The sequence below is a fragment of the Odocoileus virginianus genome, chromosome 19 (genome assembly GCF_023699985.2).
Source record: "Odocoileus virginianus isolate 20LAN1187 ecotype Illinois chromosome 19, Ovbor_1.2, whole genome shotgun sequence".
Taxonomy (NCBI): Eukaryota; Metazoa; Chordata; class Mammalia; order Artiodactyla; family Cervidae; genus Odocoileus; species Odocoileus virginianus.
In genome coordinates, this window is record NC_069692.1 from 22,067,736 (window position 1) to 22,083,811 (window position 16,076).

General features: G+C 39.5%; 1 protein-coding gene and 1 long non-coding RNA gene across 6 annotated transcripts in view; one reads left to right on the forward strand and one right to left on the reverse strand.

Moving 5' to 3' along the window:
• Positions 1–12,316, reverse strand: part of LOC110135386 (uncharacterized) — a 77,368-nt gene extending 65,052 nt beyond the window's left edge. For all 3 annotated transcript variants that reach the window (XR_011481897.1, XR_002313360.2, XR_011481898.1), the window contains exon 1: positions 12,226–12,316. This is a non-coding gene — a long non-coding RNA (uncharacterized lncRNA). The remainder of the gene's footprint in view (positions 1–12,225) is intronic.
• The window catches only part of LAMA4 (laminin subunit alpha 4), a 139,658-nt gene that overhangs the window by 25,655 nt on the left and 97,927 nt on the right, over positions 1–16,076 (forward strand). For all 3 annotated transcript variants that reach the window (XM_070449937.1, XM_070449935.1, XM_070449936.1), the window contains exon 3: positions 12,618–12,719. In XM_070449937.1, the coding sequence (XP_070306038.1) occupies positions 12,618–12,719 (102 nt within the window). The remainder of the gene's footprint in view (positions 1–12,617; positions 12,720–16,076) is intronic.

Here is a 16,076-nt window from a genome sequence, read left to right on the forward strand (position 1 = left end):
TTAGCACTGTGTGCCAGCAGTTCTAAATAATGTCCATGACAAAATTCTCTTCTGTAAAAAATCTTCTGTTGTCTAAGTTCTAACCAGTTGCTGTGGTAACTGTTAAGTTTTAACAATATAACAAATACGTAAGCTTCAAATTAGCACATTCCAGTTAACTTAACCTTGATAAACATTGTATCCTACACAGAAATTAATTTGGAGAACATCCAGTCCTACTGTCCAAATAGATAGATATTCATTTCAGTTCAGTTCAGTTCAGTTCAGTCGCTCAGTCATGTCCGACTCTTTGCGACCCCATGAATCGCAGCACGCCAGGCCTCCCTGTCCATCACTAACTCCCGGAGTTTACTCCAACTCATGTCCATCAAGTCAGTGATGCCATTCCGGCATCTCATCCTCTGTCGTCCCCTTCTCCTCCTGCCCCCAATCCCTCCCAGCATCAGGGTCTTTTCCAATGAGTCAACTCTTCACATGAGGTGGCCAAAGTACTGGAGTTTCAGCTTCAGCATCAGTCCTTCCAATGAACACCCAGGACTGATCTCCTTTAGGATGCACTGGTTGGATCTCCTTGCAGTCCAAAGGACTCTCAAGAGTCTTCTCCAACACCACAATTCAAAAGCATCAATTTTTTGGCGCTCAGCTTTCTTCACAGTCCAACTCTCACATCCATACATGACCAGTGGAAAAACCATAGCCTTGACTAGACGGACCTTTGTTGGCAAAGTAATGTCCCTGCTTTTCAATATGCTATCTAGGTTGGGCATAACTTTCCTTCCAAGGAGTAAGCGTCTTTTAATTTCATGGCTGCAATCACCATCTGCAGTGATTTTGGAGCCCCAAAAAATAAAGTCTGACACTGTTTCCCCATCTATTTCCCATGAAGTGATGGGACCAGATGCCATGATCTGAATGTTGAGCTTTAAGTCAACTTTTTCACTCTCCTCTTTCACTTTCATCAAGAGGCTTTTTAGTTCCTCTTCACTTTCTGCCACAAGGGTAGTGTCATCTGCATATCTGAGGTTACTGATATTTCTCCCAGCAATCTTGATTCCAGCTTGTGCTTCTTCCAGCTCAACGTTTCTCATGATGTACTCTGCATATAAGTTAAATAAGCAGGGTGACAATATACAGCCTTGACGTACTCCTTTTCCTATTTGGAACCAGTCTGTTGTTCCATTCCCAGTTCTAACTGTTGCTTCCTGACCTGCATATGGGTTTCTCAAGAGGCAGGTCAGGTTGTCTGGTATGCTCATCTCTTTCAGAATTTTCCACAGTTTATTGTGATCCACACAGTCAAAGGCTTTGGCATAGTCAATAAAGCAGAAATAGATGTTGTTCTGGAACTCTCTTGCTTTTTCGATGATCCAGCGGATGTTGGCAATTTGATCTCTGGTTCCTCTGCCTTTTCAAAAACTAGCTTGAACATCTGGAAGTTCACAGTTCACGTATTGCTGAAGCCTGGCTTGGAGAATTTTGAGCGTTACTTTACTAGCATGTGAAATGAATGCAATTGTGCGGTAGTTTGAGCATTCTTTGGGATTGCCTTTCTTTGGGATTGGAATGAAAACTGACCTTTTCCAGTCCTGTGGCCACTGCTGTGTTTTCCAAATTTGCAGGCATATTGAGTGCAGCACTTTCACAGCATCATCTTTCAGGATTTGAAATAGCTCAACTGGAATTCCATCGCCTCCACTAGCTTTGCTCGTAGTGATGCTTCCTAAGGCCCACTTGACTTCACATTCCAGGATGTCTGGTTCTAGGTGAGCAATTCATGTAGAGAGTAAATTTATAACAATTCAGAATTGGGTAGAATAGTTTCTAACTTGAGACTCTAAATTCTGTGATACTTCATTTACCTCCATTTAAACCATATATTTGAAATAAACAAAGATAGCATAGTGCTTGTAGAAAAGAAATAAAATGTGAGTACCTAAACTTTGTCATTCTATATGCAAACAATTCCCTGATTCTTGCAGAGTTCACTCTTTTGGAAGCATTTCCAAAAACTACATTAATGAAAAATACATTCATGTGATTTAAAAGCATTAATTCATTACTTTTTCCTTTTATGTTCCATAATCTTTATCATTAACTGATATATAACAAGAAAAACAGATTAGGGAGAGAATATAATAAGGTCACCGTGGGATAGATTTAACTCCATGTGCTTACAGAACTGGAAAAGGACTTGTCTAACAAGCACTTGGAAACAAAAGTGTGGCACAGAAGAGTGAAATCAGGGTTACGTAGCGAGTTTTGGGGGTCACCAGAATATAGATGGAGGCTGAAATTGTGGGAGAGGTTGACCTCACCAAACAAAAGTATGTAGATAGAAAAGAAGGATACAAAAGTTATCTTGGGGAATACCAACCAAGTAGGAGCAGCAGAGAAAGAAGAATAGCCTACCTTCCTTCCCCTCAAATGCTCCCTGACCCCAAATACTGAAAAAGACAGGCAGAAGCAAAACCCAAAGAGGGAGTTTTCCTGCAGGGAGAAGAGAGAATTTCAAGGTAAGGGGGTAGGGGAGGGGGGCGGAAATCTCAAAAATATTAAGTACTGGATAAGAACAAGTAACATTGGAAAAGCAAAGCCACAAAGACATCACCTGACAGCTTTGTCAGGGCAGTTTCAGTAACACAATGGAGACAGAGGCTGAGACTGGCGTAGAAGGAAGCAGAGCCAGTGTGACTGAGTTCTCACTCACCAAGCTTGGCTGGGCAAGAATGGAGGAAAATGAAGAAGGGGCAGAGCTGGGGGAAGGTGTTCTTACAATATGAACCTGAGGGAAGAAGTCAGGGCTCATCCAATACAGGACCCAGCACCTAACTGTACTCTGCTTCTCCTCATCCCTGTGGGTACAGAGATGGGTGGCATGTTAAGAAGGGAGGCTAGGTGTTGGAACAGAGCCTGCTGGCCACAGATGTGCGAGCCCCAGAACATGGATAGAGGGTGAGTCTTTCCTAAGAAAAGGAACACGAACTCCTCTGAGGTGGGCAGAGGACCTTAGGATGAATCATGATAAAGATGAGTTTTGAGAAAGAGAAGAGAGGTAGTATGAGATTTTGCACCCAGTGACCTCCATCTTCTCATTAAAAGAGGAATGATTATCTCCTGAAATCAAAAGGATAGAGTAGAGATTTGGCATGCATTTCTCCTTTCCTACTAATTCACCATAGTGTTTCTTCTGTGATGCATAAACCCATGAGGAAGAGCATAAAGAATGACAGGTACTGCCAGTCACATTCTGCTTTGCAACCTGAGTGGTCTGATGTGAAAGCAGCAATGAACTACACCAGAGACCTCAAGACAGAGATAGGTACATCTACTAGCAATGGAAATTGATGAAATATCCCAAACAGAGGACTCATCCAAGGAAGCACTGCTGCCTTCCCAGGACACACTAAATAGGAGCCATGTCAGTCTACAGACAATTAAACTTCTCAATTTCTTGTAAAAAGTAATGGTAATTTAGGCAGACATTTGGCAATCCTGTGGGTAATGATCAAATTGGAATATCTATAAAGAACACTTAGCTCAGTGCCTGGAGTCTGTCAATAAACATTTCCTGTTATTATTCACAAAAAGCAGTTGAAGAGGACAGAGATGTCTGCATCTTACAACACTGATTCCCACTAAGTGGTTAAGGAGTCGTATCAAAATCCCCTAAACCTTGTAACTCTGAAGTTATTCCTCTCTCCTTGCTCTTAAGGCTAGCCCTTGTGGTTCGCATCTCTTCCTTTCTTGGAAATGTGTCCATGGCATTTGCCCCAGTAAATTAAATAAAACTGAGTCAGTTTTCAGATATTAAAAAAAAAAATTTGGCAGAGGCTATGTTGTGTAACCATAACTTGGAAGGCAAGGAGTGAAACACACAAGCCAGCAACATGCGGCAATATGAGGAGGACCTGGAGCAGAAAGGCAGATGCTAGCAGGAGATTTCTTTTCTTTCCTTTTTTTTTTTTTTTTTAAGAAAAATCGAAGGGAAAAAAGCGTTGCTAAAGCCCCATTATGTTCTATAAGTGGTAATCACTACATAAATGAGCAACTTAAAAGTGTTTTAAGTAAATTTCAAGGAGGAAATTAAAGAAATTTTCATCAGCATTAATGAACATAATCATGCTCCAATCCAACTCTTCAAAAGGAAAATTTTTATGGCTCTGGGGCTCTAAACTTTTCTTGTTTGATCCTCTTGGTTTTACAACTAAAGAGAGCTATTTATTAGCACGCATGGTAAGTACTTCATCACAGCCTGAGTCTGGTGTTATCTACAAGTCCAAATAAGCATTTGACCAAGTATGGGGTTTGAGAACAGTTATTTGAGATCTTTGAGGGGAGTACTGGTTTCCACGCCCAAGAGAATACCAAGAAGACCTACAAAGTGGGCTGAGGAATAGCCACAGAAATACAAAGTAAATGACATGATAAATATCTCTCCACTCTACAAAATTAAACGAGCTGACTTAACTATGGACAAGATAGCAGTGTTATGTTCCTCAGAATTCCTCAAGACCTAAATCAGTGTCTCTAGTTCATTTGACGACTACATTGAGGACTGGAGAGTTTTATAAGCTTGCCAAGGAACGGCAGATAGAGCTCCTAAGCAATAAGCACAAAGGTAGCTCTAAGAGCCAACTAGGAGAAACCAGCACCATGGTTTGTGTTCAACTGATACCCTAGCTTTATGATGCCAATTCTAAGAAGAAATATCTTTGAATTGGATAAATCCCTGAGGAATGTTGAAACCACTTTCCTAATCAAGCTATGGTGAAATCACTGTCAAAATCTAAAAATTAACTTTGCCTATTGAAATGTAGGGAATTTCAATTACGCAAACAAGAGCTTAAAGAGACCCAAGGGAGGATACATGGGTAATTCTCTCCATATTCAAGTAAAGTCAATCAAAAAAGGCAACTTCTTGCTAACTGTAACCCATTGCATAATGCAGTTAACTTATTTTGGCACTTCCATTACAGTTTTGTATATGAATAATCAGAACATGTTACATCCTATCAAAAGAAAAGAGGCAAAGTTATCAATAGCTTAATTAAGGACTGCCTTCCATGACAGATACTTTATCTTTTGTTTTTATAGATATAGAAAAAAAATTGTCTGTGAGATGCCTGCACATATGCATGAATGCTAAGTCACTTCAGTCATGTCTGATTCTTTGTGATCCTATGGACAATATGCAGCCCGCCAGACTCCTCTATCCATGGAGATTCTCGAGGCAAGAATACTGGAGTGGGTTGCCATGCCCTCCTCCAGGGGATCTTCCCAACCCAGGGATCAAACCCACATCTCTTATGTCTCCTGCATTAGCAAGTGGGTTCTTTACCACAAATGCCACCTGGGAAGCTCGTGAGATGCCTATCCATGTAATAAATTAATATGTTATTAGAAGTCACTCTTCACCAGCAAAGGCTAAATTGATTTATTTTTATTTTTTAATATTTATTTTTATCTATGTATCTGGTTGTACTGGGTTTCAGTGGTGGCACGTGGGATCTTCAATCTTCATTACGCATGGGGGATCTTTTAATTGCAGCATATAAGATGTTTAGTTAAGGCACGCAGGATCTTTTTCAGTTGCAGCACGTGGGATCTAGTTCCTTGACCAAGGATCATATCCAGGCCCCTTGCACTAACAGCCCAGAGCCTTAGCCACTGGACGACCGAGGAAGTCCCTAAATTGACATTTTTAAATAGACTAAACTACTGGTTGCTATTAGGTCCCTAGATACTATCTGATATTAATTCTGCTCAAGTTTTAAACAGATGGAAGTCAGCACTATGTAAGATCCAGAGACTCTTGAGTAAAAGCACAAAGCTTTAGATCCTAAATTAGCAAAACATTCAATCTTACGGTGACTAAATTTTAAGGTGACTCACACATTAAAAATGAAAAAAAAAAAATGGAACGCACTAAAACTAGTTTAAAATCATTGTTACCTGGATACAAGAGAAAAGTGGATTCATTATGCCCATACAAAAATTGAATAAGAAATGTAACTGAATGTGGGCTGCTAAATTTTAAGAATACTAAATTAGAAGATGGCAGTGACTCTGTATGCAAGTGAATGAATTTAGAGAAAAAGTTTTTGTAAAGCTTTCCACATTCAGTCTTAGTAAATTAAAGCAAAAACTAATGAATCAGAATTTTAAGAGTCCAATTCAGAAAGCAAGATGAGTTGAAACATTTGTAAAATGTTTGTAGATCCTTGGTTGAAGACACAATACAAAAATTCCAATAATAGGTCAAATTCTATTAAAATAGGCACAGGGCTGTGGAGTATGCTCTCGGTAATGGAATTTTATTATCATTAATTCATTATTTGTTGGAACTGGAAATGAGAGTCTGTTTCTCTCTGGGACATCAAGTACCTACTCAGAGATCTCAAGATATGTCTCTCTCTCTCAGATGACAACTTCAGGCTCCTCCTAAGTCTGGTCAATTTTGCCATTGTTAGTTTTTTAATGGGTGACTGGAGACCTCAGATTCCTAAAGAAGCTATTAGACCATTTAAGCTGTTTAGTCAACTGGGATTTTCAACAGTAATTCTGAAGGTCCTCAGTTCAGTTCAGTCCCTCAGTCATATCTGACTCTGCAACCCCATGAACCTTAGCACGCCAGGTTTCCCTGTCCATCACCAACTCCTGGAGCTTGCTCAAACTCTTGTCTATCAAGTCAGTGATGCTATCTGAAGGTCCTAGAGATTCAGTATCTATCGAAAGCAATGGCTTGTAGCCAATTCCAATTAATTGGCTCCTCTGTGATAATATTTGGAAAACACAGTAAGATTTTTGTGAGTTTTTAACTTGAAACAGTATTACTTTGCTTGGTACTCACTTTATTTGATAACTCCAAGAGATTTTTAGGAGTTTGTCACAACCAAAGGATGCAGACTGAACTGTACTTCAAAAGACTACAATTTAAGAACTTTTAAGAAAATTCAAAACATGTGATGACAGTGTTGTTGGTTTAAGTCTAGTGTTTCCAAGGGGATTTCTTTCAATGAGGACAAAAATGATCAGCTGTATAAATGTTATCCTCTTTGTTAAGAAACGATCTTAATTACAACTATATATAGTGAAATAATTAACATTGTGATTATGTGATGAACCTCTGGAAATAATGCCTTCTGCAGAGATATCAATATATATATATTGTATATTGATGTATATATATATATACACACACACTGTCATTTTGAGTTCTTTTAAATATAAGTGGCACATGCATATACCACACTAATTTCCTCCTAAGGACCATCTAGTTCTAATTTCTATAAATATAAAATTAGTCAAGTACACATACATTGATTTTTACTCCAAGTCAGACATCACACTAATCATAACAAAGTAAGCAAAGGGCAATTTTAACTCTTATTCTTCAAAGGCAGAAGTAAATGTTATTGATTAATCCAATCTCAGTGTCAGAGCAGGAGGCAAGCTGTAGTAACAGAGTGGCTTAATAGTGGAGAGCTGTAAAAGGTCTACAAGTGATTTAGTGGAAAGTAATTGGTCAAAACAACAATGTAGCTGAAGTAACTTGTTTAGAAAGTAAATATTCTGATTCAGTGGCTTTTATATATTAATAATTGGATATATTTTTAAGCATGTACCTTTTTTTTTTTCTGGGGCTTAAATGAGAGATTTTACATTTTTATTCATTTTAGCCTGCTTTGGATTTGCTGTTTATAATAGTAAAACATTGGAAATAACCTGAATGCCCAACAAAAAGGGTTTGATTAGCATATATTAATGGTACACCAGATGGTCAACAGCTCAAATTGATAGTCAAACAATGGATCTAATTTCTGGGTCCACCATTTCTTACTGTGTTATTTGATCTGGGTAACAATTATTACAAGCCACACAGATCTGATCAGCCAAATGAAGGTAATAGAAGCTACCTCATAGGGCTATGGTAGGGTAAAAACAAAAGACCTATACAACATGACCAAAGCAGTGACTTAAGCATGGCAGATATTTATGCTCAATTAATTTAAAATGTAAATTAAATACATTTTAAAAATGTACTTATTTACGAGGGGCATTATGGTATAGTAGAGAAACAAGACTCGGGCCAGTCTGAACCTCTCACAAATCCCTGTGATACTGGACACACTGCTAATCTTCCCTCACAGTCTGTTCACACTAAAACCCAAGTGCTCTGCTGTGCTGTGCTTGGTCGCTCAGTTATGTCAGAGCTTTGCAACCCCACGGATAGTAGCCCACTAGGCTCCTCTGTCCATGGGGAGTGGGTTGCCATGCGTTCCCGCAGGGGATCTTCCCAACCCAGGAATTGAACTGGGATCTCCTTCATTGCAGGCGGATTCTTCACTAGCTGAGCTACCTGGGAAGCCCAAAATGCAGATACTTACATCTAATTCACAGAGTTGCTATGAAAAGTAAATACTATAACATTGATAAAATACTCATCACAATACTTGGTACATAGACTTTCAGTAAATAGTAATTATATTATGATTATCATCATTATTGCAATTATCATCATTATTATTATCATCAATTTTTTCAAAGGTTGTGGCACCATGCCAGAAGGTACAAATCCCCCCAGTGCTCTCTAAATCACCCACCCATGTGTTATACAGTTGTCTGTAGGTCAGTCTTAGAAAGGCAAGAGGATTCAGGGTGGCACTGAAAGATTTTAAGACTTCTTCTCTTGCTTACACACACATGTATATATACAAAAACATCTTTGTTTAGTAAATTCTGGAGAATACTTTCAAGGAAAGCAGACAGGTAATATTTTCTTTGTAAGAGGACTATTTGGCTTTCAGTTCAGTTCAGTTCAGTCGCTCAGTCATGTCCAACTCTTTGCGACCCCATGAACCGCAGCACGCCAGGCCTCCCTGTCCATCACCAACTCCCGGAGTCCACCCAAACCCATGTCCATTGAGTCGGTGATGCCATCCAACCATCTCATCCTCTGTGGTCCCCTTCTCCTCCCACCCTCAATCTTTCCCAGCATCAGGGTCTTTTCAAATGAGTCAGCTCTTCGCATCAGGTGGCCAAAGTATTGGAGTTTCAGCTTCAACATCAGTCCTACCAATGAACACCCAGGACTAATCTCCTTTAGGATGGACTGGCTAGATCTCCTTTCAGTCCAAGGGACTCTCAAGAGTCTTCACAGGCCTCTAAACATCACAGGTCTTGGATTACTTAAAAGATTGTTAAGCAGGAGCAAAACTAAAAAAATAGCCACATTTTCATTCTTAAAAATATCACAAAGGTCAATTTTGTCAGTTTCTATAGAATTTCAAGAAGAGATTTAGTAAAAATTAACAGAACTTTCTGGGGGAAAATGGTGAAATATTTTTACATGAAAGAATCAGCCTTAAACACTCTTCCTAAGGATACTCTAGCTTCTCTCAAACCACTCAACAATCTACCATTCCAAGAAATTCTCTAAAGTTCTACTATGCAAGGTCTAAGGTATCAAGTGTATGGGGTCTATTAATGGCATGAGAAGCTCCCCATATCCAGGATTTTTATTATCCAATAGTGGTGCCTTCATGTGAATTTTAAAATGTTGCCTCCCTTCTGGATAGATGAGTTAAAAAATACAATCCTTCCAGGTGTGCAAAACCCAGCAACAAAGGAGCTGGCCAGGCTTCCAACTTTTTTGTTGCCCTCTCAGCAGGGGGCCAAATAACTATTCCACACAACCTTGTCCCTGCCTCCCTTCTCTACCCATCTCCCACAGTATGAGACCTGAGCCAGGACCTCTTTCACATAAGGTCAGAGCCTTTGCCTAGTGGGTGGGTAAGTGGATAATGACAGAGTGAAGTCACCTCCTGAACTTGGCATAAAGTAAAGATTTCATCTAGTACACAGTCCAGTCTAGGTAATGGTTGCCTGAACTGTGATGAGAAAGACTGCAGACCCAGTGCAGCCCCTGTAGAGAGCAGTGAGTGGATTAGCAGGATTAACCACTGGTTTCCAACCAGTATGTATGCCTCAGATGTCCTATCCTAGTCCAAACCATTCAAATCACAAGCGTTCATAGAGCAATGACTGTGTACAAATCACTGTGAGTGCCTCTTTGAAATAATCTTTTTAAACCTGGTCTCACAAAGAAATTTCATGGGGTCTTTTAAATATACATATCCCTCAAATTTTTTCAGTAAACCTTAAATTATTCTAAAGTACAAAATCTTCCCATTTTTGTTGCTTTTTGGGTTTTTTCCTATGTTGTGGTAATTTTAGTTTTTTAAAAATGAGTCTCTTAATTTAGCTAGGGCTTTAGGGATATAAGAGATTAGTCACTGTCATATTTAAAATGATGCATTCATTCAGGGCAAATCTTAATTTTCTTTATCTGCTTCAGAAGAAAGAGCTGCAAGAATGCCTAAAAGACTTGAGCTACTATCAATTTAAAACACCCTTACAGAAATTTGATTCCTTGGGCTAGAGGAAGGTCTTTACTATAGTTGATGGTACAAGTAGAGCTTTCCATGTACTGCTTCCAGGCATCATGTACTGCTTTTCATATACTGCTTCCAGACTCTGCCACCACCAGTGTGTTTTTCTGTTTCAAATATACCACCGATCTCTGCCCCACTCCTTGGAAGGCATAGAAACAGAGGCCAGAATGGTGGTTACAGGGGCTGGGATGGGAGACAGGCAAACTGAGAGAGGTTGGTCAGAGTATAACTTCCGGTTAAAAAGCTAACAAATTCTGGTTATCTAATGTACAGTTAGTAATAAAAGTATTATACATTTGAGAGTTGCTAAGAGAGCAAATCTTACATGTTTTCATCACAAAAAAGAAATGGTAATTATGTGACAAGATGGAGCTGTTAGCTAATGCTATGGTGGTAATCATTTTGCAATCCATACTCTCAAATCAGCATGTTTTTTATCTTAAACTTACAATGTTATATGTCAGTTATATCTCAATGAGACTGGGGAAAAGAGTTAAACAATTTTTAAAATACAATATTTATTTTATTAAAAAGTATAGATTCTTTTGCTTCACCATCACACCTACTGAATCAGAAACTTCCCCAAATCAAATGTCCTTAACTTGGGCAGTTAGAAAACAGAAACCACTGGTTTGGAGGCTCCTGAGATAACTAATACTAAGTCCTTCACTACTGTTATCCATTCCTATTATAATTAAAAATTTCACCATATGTGAAATTAGGTGGACTGAATTAAATGCTTCCTACAGCAATTTTAGCACATTTTCCTCTCTTTTGTTCCCTAGTGGAACCTGAAAAAAAAGTCTTACCATCAACTATAAAAGTCTCCATTATAAATTGGTCCCCTCTCAGCCTTTTCACTTAGAAAGACAGAATTTCTTCACCTTTTCTTTATTAAAAAAAAAAGTCATTGTGCTCTATGAAACTTCTTTCAAATGGAATATATTAAATTTTCGTTTTAGGACTACAGTGTTTTTATACTGTGAATGGTATCTAGTGAGTCTTTCTCTAGAGAGAAACAAGCAAGAGGAAATGGCTTTGTGTAACAGTCAGGGACCTCAGCCAGGTTTCCTGGTCAAAGGACAGTACAAACTACAGTGAGTCAATGGGGGGTGTGATGGGAACCCTCTTACTTTCTAAGTTTGTGGAAACAACCCAGATTCTTATCTGTCTGGAATTCTTTAGATGTAAATCTGCCTGATAGGCAAGAACTGAACTTCCAGACCTGTGACGGCATGGCATTTCTGCCTTGCAGCGCTGAAACATTCCAAAGAAATGCAAAATACATATCTGTAAGCCAGGAACCATGGCATAAACGAGGAACAATCTCATAGTTTCTCAACCTGACTCCTAGTGACATTTGGGGAGGACCATTCAGCAAATAAATGCAAGGCAGTTTACCATCACAACCCACAGCATCTCCAGGTTTAATTATCTCACCACTAGAAGGAAGGAAAACAATGAATCTCTCACAGTCACGCGGATAAACAAATTACAGGGACGGCGCCTACACACAATCCACGCCATGTGTAAGGATTCATTAACTTCCTAACCCCTCCGTTCAAAACTTTAGGATCTGAAAAAAGGATTTTTTTTAAGGGTACAACTTTATGAGGCACATCTTTTAAGTCGTTATTGGCCACAGCCAATAATTTCTCAACCCGTTAAGTATTCACAGGGAGCACGATGTAGTTCTTCACCCTGATGTGTTTTTGTTTTGTCTTGTTTTTGAATGAAAGGAAACATTAAAAAATTTCTCCTTCATTGTTACCTAAAATCTTGTCATTCTTCCTAACAACGTTGGACGGTGTTAAAGGCTTTCCTGTTGTCCTCAGAAAGTGACGGGAGTTTGCGCGGTGCAGACGAGATCACGGTGATCGCAGGCAGCTGCACATCGCGAGAATTGGGCGCCATCGGTTCTCGCGGTGTCCCGACTGCGTCCGGAGTACTCCCCCGCAGCCCCCCAAAACCGCAGAGTGGGAAAAGAGGAAAGAAAGATATATAACAAAGACAATTGAATGTTAGCATAAATAGTTCATTTCTGTATGTGTGCTGTAAAGAAATATGTAGATCGTTTACCAATCATCTCTTGCTACTCCCAGAAAATGGTCCCCAAAATTGACCTTTTCAATGATGAAGATGCTTTTGTTGTGTCTGTTTCAGAAATGCGACGCTGGATTCTTCTTTTCCTTCTCCGAAGAATGTTTGCCCTGTGACTGTAATGGTAATTCAAACGAGTGCTTGGACGGCTCAGGACTCTGTGTGGTAGGTCGGGGGCATCTGTCACTTTTCATATATTTCACGGAGCCTTTGCATCTCTGGTGGAGATGAAATATTCTTCCTGGACGTTTGAGCTACGGAGGAGCAAACTGCTAATCATGCTTTCTCTTCACCCTTCATCTTTTCCTGTAAAACACCTCATATAAACTGCTTATGATTGTAAGTGGCCACCAAGGTGTATCTGTGAATGTGCCCCTGTCGCTGGTGGTAACTACCCCACTACCTGCAGCAGCTGGTTTCCAGCTATCGGCCATTGGGGATAGGCCTGAAAAATAATACACAGAGGAGGAAACCATCCATCCAAATTCCTCTGTAATAGTATAGTTTGCCATATGTTTGGCTTCACTCCACATTAACCAGGAGAATAAAACAGTTGTTTCATAGCCTATTTTATAACTTAAGATTGTCAGGTCTATAGATCAAAATTTCCTTAAAAAAAATATTTGAACCCAATAGCTAATAAAAATGAAAACTTTGGCTTTGTGGTCTTTGTAACTCTGTAATCAAGCCCCCAGAGACTTCTTCCCCCTTAACTGGAATGAATTTTCTAGTAGACAGTGAAACATGATAGAGATTTATGAAGGAGAGTGAGAAACCTTTTAGCAAAAGTGCTTGCTACATATTTCCCATTTTCACTGAATGTATTGAAAACCTAGTGAAAATGGGGATTGAAATATTTACCAGAAGTGACTTCAGTAGAAGTCGTAGGAGGCATTTTTAAAGACTTAAACCCTAAGATCATGTTTTCCTTCATGAGCTATACTACATAGCAGAAGTGGATTCTTCTAGTTCCCATGAGGCAAAAGAAGCTTTCCAAAAGGCAAGAATATTTTTGCATGAACTGGAAACTGCAAGAATACTTAAATACACCTATCTACCTCAAAATTAGCATAATTAATGGCATTAGGCAGATGGTTTTGATTATAAGTGGTCTTCATGGTGTGTACATGAAGGTGTTATTTTACTCATGCATTCCATTAAGATGCAAATTAGAACATTTCCATTTATTTTAAACCTAACAATTCACATTTTTCTAGGGACAGAAGTAAGTGGCAAACACTAAAGGTTGCTAATGCATTGTAGTGTTTGTTTAGTCCTGGTGTTTCTATTGTCCCCTTCCCCCATCTTCTTAAATAACCATTACATCCAGGATGTCCTCTGTAGCAGTGTAGGCACACGCAGCTGCCAAATCGACCCCTTTCTAATGCTTCCATCTCCGGTTTCCTGTTATTTTAATCCCAGTGACATTTGAAAAGAGAATCCCATGAATGCACTTGAACTAATAATGTACATCTCTGATAATTTGACCAATTAAGGGCTCTTCGTTATCTGGTTTATTTAAGTGTAAGACAATAGGGACTGGCCAGCCCATCAGCTGCTTTTAGGCAGTCAGTAAGATGGAAGACTGAAATAAATTAAAGGGGGGGAGGTTATGCCTATGGAGAGCTATGATAAAACTCTTCCTTACAATGACCTTGTCAAAAAAGGAGCTATCGTGGTTTTATCTTTGACCTGGATTTGAGCTTCCAAAGGGGGCGGTCGTCATGTGATTCCTTCATAGTTCCTGGGGCATACAAGGTTCTGATAAAAGTTTGGGGATGGACTTGGTTATAAACATTTATAAACACACTCAGGTCAGTTGCCAGTCTTCCTGTAATTACTTTGTTCCAAGACAGAACATAAAAAAAGCCATCTTACTTATCCTAAAAGTGGTCCCTCCACCTCACCCTACCTAGAGGGAAGTGTCTTTTCCCCGATTAAAGTAATATATGCTCAAAGTAAAAAAAAACAAACAAAAAAACATAGATATATATTATACATGGAATCCAGAGTGAGAAGTCACACACAATCTTATCTCCAAGAGCTAAACATGTGTCTATATTCCTGTAAATTTAATTAGGTAAGTAAGACTAGATGATGGGCTTCTCTGGTGACTGAGACTCTAAAAAATCTGCCCGCAATTCAGGAGACCAGGTTCAATTCCTGGGTCAGGAAGATCCCCTGGAGAAGGAAATGGTGACCCACTCCAATATTCTTGCCTGGAGAATTTCATGAACAGGAGCCTGGCGGGCTGCTGACCATGGGGTTGCAAAGAGTCAGACACGACTGAGTGACTAACATTAAATGTAAGTGAGGAGGCAGAAGAGACTTGCCAATATGAAAAAAATATGTTGTTACCTAGTTGGCAAATACATTGTCTGTGGTGGCACATTGAAATCAAACTCATATTTTTCTGTTTCCTTTTTCATGCTTGTTCCAGTTTGCTGGTCAAGCAGGGCCAGCTTCTCAGCTCCTGCTCTTAGGAGCTGTAACCCCGGCTCTTTCTCAGCTCCACCTGACACCTGGCAGCTCACTCTGGGCACCAGGGTTTCAGTCAGCTCTTACAGTTTGCCTGACCTAACTCATTTCTCCCACCTTGGTTGCATAAGCAACCAAAAATAAACAGCCTTCTTTTGTTTCATTTTATTTTGAAGGCTTGTAATTCCTCTGTCTTATCTTCCCCTGTTTGTTTTTAATTCTCCCTCCATTCCCATATTCAGTTTCAATTTAACCTTGTATTTTACAAACTGAATTTAAGAAACTAAGCCATTTGACAATAAAATGCAGAGAGTAGACAAAGTTATGCTACCATTTTAGACATACCAAAAAACTTAGAGATTTCTTTACAAGAGGATTGCCAATTCTTCAAATGCAGAAAGGTGGCCAAATGACAAGTAGCTCAACTAATGAAATCCAGTATGTATTGATGGTCTTTTCAAAGGGCTGCCTTGCATCTTATCAGAATTTTGGTGCATTGGGCAGAGTTTTCAGCAGAATCAGCCAGGCAGAGCCCCAGAGGCCAGGCAGCTCCAGTGGGCATGGTAGATTCTCTAGGAAAGCACCTGAAAGAGGCATGAGAAAGGAATTAAGGTGTAGAAATAGAGCAGACAGATGGCTAGTGATGGGAGTGCCTGGTCCCTGATAACCCATACTTTATCCCAGTTCTAGAGGCTAGGTACAGAGAGCCAAGAAGAGGTCATGACTAAGGCCAGTTACCATCTAAAGAACTGGTGCTTCATCATTAGCAGAAAGCATGGGGCCCACTGACCAGAACTAGGGTGGAGAAAATCTGACTTGAAATTCACCACTTACACAGGGATCCTTAGATTCTTTTGACTGAGGATTGATTTGTTGATTTCATTTATCCACTTAACAAATAAGCATTTTTTGAGTACCACTTATCTGCCTGACACTATTCTAGGATCTGGGTTAAGTGGCCTCCACTGTGTGGACTGAAGTGTTGTAGGGCAGAACACTAGTTGAAAATGCCTGTGCATGTGACCAGTGTGATGAACTTCAAAG